Source organism: Ornithodoros turicata, chromosome 1 (assembly GCF_037126465.1).
Source record: "Ornithodoros turicata isolate Travis chromosome 1, ASM3712646v1, whole genome shotgun sequence".
Taxonomy (NCBI): domain Eukaryota; kingdom Metazoa; phylum Arthropoda; class Arachnida; order Ixodida; family Argasidae; genus Ornithodoros; species Ornithodoros turicata.
Genome location: NC_088201.1, coordinates 90,697,484 through 90,705,410, shown reverse-complemented (window position 1 = coordinate 90,705,410; position 7,927 = coordinate 90,697,484). Strand labels below are relative to the sequence as shown.

At 43.7% G+C, this 7,927-nt stretch overlaps 1 protein-coding gene across 1 annotated transcript in view; it reads right to left on the bottom strand.

Annotated features, from left to right (window-relative positions):
• Window positions 1-788: 788 nt before the first annotated feature.
• Window positions 789-7,927, bottom strand: part of LOC135378459 (testicular acid phosphatase homolog) — a 32,015-nt gene continuing 24,876 nt past the window's right edge. Inside the window, exons 3-4 of the mRNA XM_064611514.1 lie at window positions 5,422-5,718; window positions 789-1,499 (exon numbers count right to left, since the gene is read on the bottom strand). Coding sequence (XP_064467584.1) covers window positions 1,085-1,499; window positions 5,422-5,718 — 712 coding nt within the window. The 3' untranslated portion in view covers window positions 789-1,084. The remainder of the gene's footprint in view (window positions 1,500-5,421; window positions 5,719-7,927) is intronic.

Sequence of the window (7,927 nt, the reverse complement as noted above, 5' to 3'; positions counted from 1 at the left end):
GCAGAGGAACGCACTGATGGTGGGGTGGGGAGACACAGTTTCAGGCGGTCAACAGCGCTGCCAAAGCTCAAATCAATATCGTCCGTACAGTCAATATCGATTAGCCGAAGACAGAGCTGGGATAATAAACGCAGACGATGAGCATTCCCGGCTGGTGGATCGATCAGCGAAATTTGCGGTGTGGTCAGCATATCGACTATGCATCATATCTGCTGCCAGCTGTTTGAGAACTCATGTTTGCACTTGGTTTCTTGTGACATTAAGACCCGAAATTGACAGTGAGATCGATGGTAACGAAAGCGACCACGGAGCTGTCGTGGGCAATTCTGGTTTTGCAGAAAACGGGGGAACCTTCAAAATTTCAGGAACTTTTCAGGAGCTGTGTGCGTGTCAGAGGGCAACCTGCAAACGCTAAAATTCACACCCTCATGTAATGTTTTTCTTCCACAAATGCACTTCGTCGACTGCACGTTTTACCGCTACTTATGATCGCATATGTTAAGCTTCCAAAAATAAAAATAAAAGTATAAGTATAAAACTAATCATGTCTAATAATAAATATCGAGGTCAATGAGACTCCTGTTTGCTCTGACGTGAAACCGCCCGGCTCAAATATAACTAAAACACCTTCATGTAGTGTCCTCATCATTGTCTTCAAATTACAGTGTATGAGCCGTGCTGTGACAGAACGTGCTCGAATGTACATACATGTTAAGTGTCCAGCATGACACGTGGCACGTTGCAGTGGTGTGTCCCTCTTACCATAGGTCATTGAAATACTCACATGCTACATTTTCGTTCGTCCCTCATTTTATTGGTGGCTTGTTCAGCTACAGTCTGTTGCCACAAACGTCCAAATAAAAGTTATCCAATTTAGAGGTTCCACGTGTCTCCATCACCCTTGAAATGCATACCACCAGTATGATGCATGTAATTGTAATTAATGTGGAAAAAGTAGAAAAATTTAAAAGGAGGAATATATATGCAGTGCATAGCTGTGAAAAGAAGTAGCGAAACATATATCCGGCACCTAATTGCGGTAGTCGCGAATATATGTGGGGACTGTATTGCAGGTTGCGATGCCTTACAGGAGGATGTGGCTGTCAGGTATACCGCATTCGCTATTCGTCATGGGTTTGAACTTTTTGTCGACATACTCTAGAAACATTTTCACAGTACACGGATATGGACATCCCGTAATGTTGTAAACTACGTGATTCGTTTCGCCATCTCTGTAGAGCACACGGATCTGCGGTTCATCGAGGAGCGTGTTCTTCACCGACTCAAAAATAACCAATGATCCATAATCCGGGCGCTTCTTGATTTCATTTGGATTCAGACTGTAGAGCACAGCGATGAGGTTCAGGTCGTGGTAGGAGAAGAGATGCAGCCTTTTTACTATTTCATAAGGAACGTCCAAGGGTGCCATAGTACTTCCTGCAGCTTTTTTAGTCACATTCTGAGGGTAGTAATACTCCTTCACTTTGCCCGCGATGTCCCTGAAAGGTAAATGCGATGAGGCGTTATGCAACGTTACGTGTTAGACAGTCAGTTAACTGTACACACATTACACGAATGGCGCTTCAGGTTTTTCAACATGACTACACACAGAAGCGATCCAGGAGAATGAAAAATGTGACACACGCAATGTTTAACTCGGTTACACGATTATGTCGTGTAAAAGGTAGGTGCTGCGTTCAATCCGTAACAATAAACATACATTAAAGAAGGAATCCAGATAACCGCTACTTCCCTTTCCTTCGGGTCAGTAGGTATACTGACAGAAGCCCTATGCAAAATGTTTTCACAACTGAAACTCTTTCGTTGCATAATGTTGGTGACGCGGAACTGTCGTTGTGGGGATCACGTGAGCTTCAAAGGAAAAACCTCGCGTTTGGGACATTCATCGACACTTGTTTCCAAAATGTGGTGTTGTGCGTACATGTATGTGTTTCGATTTTTGGAGCAGCTACAAAACTGGAGCCCGTCCGTTTAGCGAGCCCCGTTTTAGAGGCTCCTTCTTAGAAAGCATCGTCTTAGAGAAGAACGTTTTAAAGGGACGGTCTCGTACTCCCTGCCCCTTTCATAAAGTGTACCATTCGATTTCCCTTTGTTGAAAATGGAATACTGCTAATTTACCCGACAAAACACGCCACAGTTATTAAATAACCGAATTAAATTGATAAAGATTGCAGAGCACGATCTATGTTGGCAACAATAAGAACGGCCACGTCGCCCTGCGGGTAAGTCCGTGATAGGATACAGAAATCGTCTGCTTTCGCGCGTGCTAGTGCATCGGCGTGAGCAGACGACTTTCAGAAGTTACTAGGCAACTCTCGTACATTTTCTTTCAGTTCTCAGGTGAAAAACGCGCATTCTAAGTAGTGGCAAGCATGGTGGTTCAGAACAACAATGTTAATCCTCAGAAACAAGTGAAAAGTCGCAGAACAACCCCATCCACAATTACAAATCTGAAGTCGCTGGCCATCGGCGCGCGCGGTCGCATTACAGCTCCGACCAAGAATATATTACGCGCGCTTCCATTACACTCCCCGCTGTACACTGATCATGCTTCGAAATGAAGTGTCGCTGACGACGTACATGGAGAAGGAGAACTTGTTTATTTAAAAACCGCATTAAATACTCGCGGAAAGAAAACACGTGACTTAGCTTCCACGTATCCGATTGTGCGCCACATTATGGGAGACCCCACAGTCAATGCTCGGACTACATTCTCCGCTCGCGGAGGTATATGCCTGAGTGTCCCCATTTCGAGAGCAAAGAGGATTACTCAAACCAAAGTGCTTCTGCAAGTTACAATTACCATGACAACGACGACGCACCCGCAGGCCGACGTCATAGGTGACGTATGCATGAGAGAGGCGCAGCTTTCGTCGTCTGCTCTTACGGCAAATTCCTCGAAAACGACTGGGCTATTCCGAATGAAACTTTGATGGTTGTATGTGTACAGTACTCGTGAAACTAGTTTTGGTTAAGTTTCGGAATCGCCCCGGCTGTACGAGACCGTCCCTTTAAGGAAAATGGCGGCGTGTTACGTTTCAGCGAAAGTCGATTTAGAGAGTGACGTCTTTAGCGTAGTGGCCTAAGCTTCGATGACTGTTTCGTTTCTGTTGCTTTCCGCTGTTGCGACACGTAAGAACGTATACCTGTTCGCGAGGCTCCTAAACGTAGTATGCTGAGCCGATGTGGAAGTTAGGTTGTATAGTAGCTTGTACGGTCTTCATGACGAAAGGTGCGTTAAAGCGAACAATTATAGCTTGCACAGGGGTTCTGTATTTCCAAAGCAGAGGGGATTGAGCGCAATATAACTGGGAGCTGACTGAGTTTTCCACGTTCTCTAAATGATTCCGTTTGACACATGTTACATTCTGCCGGCTCATCACTTTTTTTTTTTCGCAGAAGAGGGGGGGGGGATAGAGTGGTCGTCTCACGACCTGCAGTCTGGTTATCGTTCAGAAGGTGCTCCACAATTTATTTGCAGAACGACATGATATACACAAACAGTACCGTTTAAACGTTTAAATAGCGTTTGCATTCGAAAAACACGCGCTGTACATACCTTACACTCTTAAAAATGGTGGTGGTGACGAATCGGCTTGCCGTTGTTGGCGTCACGTATGTGGGCTGCGTCACGACTGTAGCCAGGATGAGATGATATGCTGTCATAACAGATGAAGGAATGATGACGGCCATGACGGAAATTTAAGATTTAGGGCTGTCACTGCAGAGTTGCCGAGAAGTCCGTGCAGTACCACCAGCTCTTTTTTCTTTTTTTTTTCTTTTTTTTTTTTTGCTATAGTCGTGACGATGCCCACTCGTGTGTGGCCAGCAACGGCGAGCTATATCGGCACCTTCTTTTAAGAGTGTAGCCACATGGCAAACTTAATGCAATAAACAGAATGGCAGTAATTGACCTCCTAACCACCCATTATCTCGAATAACATTGTTCTCTCCATTTGTTCAAAACATGCGTAGGCGTTCTTTGTGTCAATTATGCCAGACATTATTGTAAAAGAAAAGGCGTACGCCTCTTGTTTTCAGAAAATCAGGGGAGAGAACGATGTCATTCGAGACGATGGTTGGTTAGAAAGTGAAGCTGGTTAGAAAGTGAAGTGAAGAAGCCTCGAATCGGGAGACGGGGATCCTGCTTTCACTGGATCGCTGGACTTTCCGTTTTTCAAAATCAAATGGACATGTTCGAGATTGTAATTGTTCGAGAGTTCAATGTTCCAAATGTTTGCATACCTTGAACATCAGGACGTATCTGATGAAAGGACTGCACAGAGGACTTTTTGTAACCTTATACCCCAGGAAAAGCCCTGTGGCACTGTGGCACCTGTGGGACTGTTGAGGACGCTGAACATATCTTATTATCCTGTCCACGGTATCAGCAGCACAGACAATCTCTACAAGCTTCTTTATAGCTCGGCTGGATCGCAGACCATTTGGTGTCGTTAAGGTTCTGGGCCCTTGGACACCCGACCATCAGTTTCACGCCATGCAAACGTTTGTGCGATTTTGCGCAAACTCCAAGTTGGTGGACACAGTGTGACTGACACTGTGTGTGGACAGTGTGTGTGAATGACTGACTGACTGAGAGTGTTTGTCACTCATTGGTTTTATTGTAGATAGCCATTTGTGCTATCCTAAGTGATCTAGAGTAGCCGGCTCTCGTAATGCGTGCCTATTTCTCCATTTTTTTTTTCTTTTCTGATCAACTCAACTCAACTCAAAAGCCGTTTCGCGTTCTATCGAGCGACGTCAACCTGAACACGATGGAAATTAGTGTTCCGAGGCTGGAACACAAAGAAAGGACGAAAGGGAGAAAGAAAGGGAAGAACCTTGGACCGGTAATCCAGAAGGTGTGGGTTCGAGTCCTGCAGCTGGCGAACCTTTTCAGTGACTTCCTTCTTTCATCTTTCGACGTCAACCTTTTTGCCGTGGGATTAATCGTTGCGGAGGTACGTGGTGTGACGGTTACGATTTTGAAATTTTCTACTTTCCATTTTAGATTTACAATTTCGAAATTTTGTACAAAATGAAGTGTACGTAGCAGTGATATTGGATTAAGGTCACACATGATCCAACCATTCTTGGTAAAAAAAAAATACAGCAGAGGAAACGCTTCAAATTGGCACAAAATAAAACGCCGGAAAATGCTTCGGTGTTTATTCTTGTCGTCGGAAACTGAAACTAATGAATTTTTTACATTAGTCAGATTCTCTACCGTATTGTTTTCGAAAGGGTTAAGAAATGCGAATTCCCCATCTTGTTCGATTTCAAAACGAAACGGCAACGAAGATTGCATAGGACTATGTTGAGGGAGAAGAGAGAAAGACTGCTATTCTGTGCTCCAGTTCATCTAAGACATAGCCATATCTATATAGCTCAGTGCTCTACCTGATTATTTCTCCTCCCATGTTCCTCGAAAGTGCACTACCAATGGCAACATAAACAGCGTGGTTGAATTGGAGAAAGTGATCCTTTTGCGTCGCGAACCAGTTTGGCATCTTGAGGTTGTTCTCCGCTTGCACCACCAGGGCGTCCAAAGCGTCCAGCAATTTACGTGGTTCCGAGGCACTAACTTTGGTCTTGGTCGAAAGGGTTTGTAGAAGGCCCTTTCCAGGTCCATCCGTTGTCGCAAACTTTGACATTAGGTCAGCCAACATCTTTTTCAAGAACTTTGGACAGTAGAATCTAGAATGAAGAACGCAATACTCGGTATTATTAATATCATGATATGATATGATATCAATGTATGATATTAACTAGCTTACGCTACGGTATTGAGCAGATGGGCATCCACTTTTCGCACGTACAGGGCGTTTTTTGTTTTTGTTTTTTCATTTACAGAATTTTTATAATAATAAAACTATTAGAGTTACTTAGATGCGCTTACTCAGGGGGACGACCTGTCAGAAAACGTATGTAACTACTTGACACCTAATTACCTAATTTTCATTCATTAACTTATTAATTAGATATTTGCGGAGAAATGCGAGATAGCAGAATTGATGTCAGCCATTATTTAAATCCACCCTCTTTTTTAAATGTCTCCAAACTTGCACGTACTTTGAGATATAAATCGTTCAATCGTTAAATTTTGTTATGCAAATGAGCCGAAGCCGAAACCAGGCACTTGTCGAGCTCAAAAAGGAGCGACGGGCGATCGCGTCGGAGGGCTACGTGTTTTGTATCGATGTAGCCGATTCGAGAACACGAGTAGGCTTGTTGAAGCCAGCAATAGTCATGACGTTGCTGGCTTGAGCGTGGATGACTACACTCTAAATCGTTTTACACCTTAAAGGGTGTAAATCAAAATGTTCATGGCGCACACCTTTTAAGGTGTAATTTAACACCCTCATGGCAATTGGGGTGTAAAGGGTGTAACGCCGAATAAACTGTTGGGTTTGTGGCAATATGCTGGTAACTGTGTTTCCACAATTACCAGCATATTGCGTATAATCACATTGAGGTCCATATATGTATGCACATCAAGGTGACTAAGTATGTGTGTAAACATGCACAGCCGACATACTGACAATCATGTATGGCGTGGCAGCTGTGCATGGCAATGAAGCATGGCAGCTGTATATAGCTTTTCGTGAAACTGTAGACCTTCTCATGAGCAGGCACCTCCCCCATATGCATGTTCATTACTTAGAACGCTGCATTTATTCGCTGCATATTTCTTCAAGGCTTTGCAGTGTTGTACCCACAGATATCTAAGCCCTGTAAAATGCATTACGTTGTTCATTATCCGCGACTCATCAAGATGTTTGGTCCTTTCCTATCTGTATATGTGTACGCGTTTCGAAGGGAAACACCAGCATTTTAAATGTTGCTAGAAAAAATCAACATTTTAAGAACATAACCCTCTCATTAGCCAGAAGACATCAATTTTATGAAATGTATGTGTGGTTGCAGCCCTTCATGAGAAATGCCACATCTACTAATGGTTCCAAGGAGATACTACTTCAACATGCCCCAGAAGCAATTCAGAGTTACATTCATGATTGTGATATGCACGCAGAATCTATAGTCTATGTGAAAAGTGCAGTTGATGATGATAACGCATTTGCTGTTGGCTTGCCAAAGAATCTTCCGAGGAAGACTTACCCGTGTTCATTGAGACTGCAGGCATACATGTTATTAACTCTGATACAATTTTTCTCATACAAACATTAACTAGTTGATTATGATGAGCACTATCATGTATTTGTTCTGTCTTGCAATGAGGAGCAACGTGTTTTAAGAAATTTAAGCACTATCTCGACAGATCTTCTAAATCTGCATGCATTACCAGATGGTAGACGTGTTGTAAATCCAGGGCATGCACTTTTGTAATGTAACTTCCTGCTCCCTGTTGTTGTATATATTTACTTTTGTTCATGTGAACGAAAACAAACGTACTCCCTTTCTACACCCAGGCGACACATTATCACCATATATTTCACCTGAGGGTGTAGTACACCATTGTTACACCCTCAGGAACTTCAAAAACAAAGTTGTAGGGTGTGAAAGGGGTGTGATCGTTGTTAATACACCTATTTTACACCTTTAAAGGTGTGAAACGATTTAGAGTGTACGGCAAGCAGTTTCATCACTACCACCACCACCGAAGGTCATGTCGTTTCTGCGCTCGAGAAATGCGTAGTTCTGGTTTCGGCTTCTTTATATATGGCGTCGGGATGTCCCTGTCAGTACGATACTGGGAATGGTGAATCCAACATTCTCGTGCCGCTCCCGTCATCTTACCACGCGTCATTAAGTCCCTCCTACATCGCTAACGGCTGAACGTTGCCTTTACGCATTACTACCGTTATAACATAAGGTGTGCCAGTAGCCCCCTGTGCCCGGAGTCTGGTGTGCCATCGACCGCCGACCATGTGATTATCGCATGTGC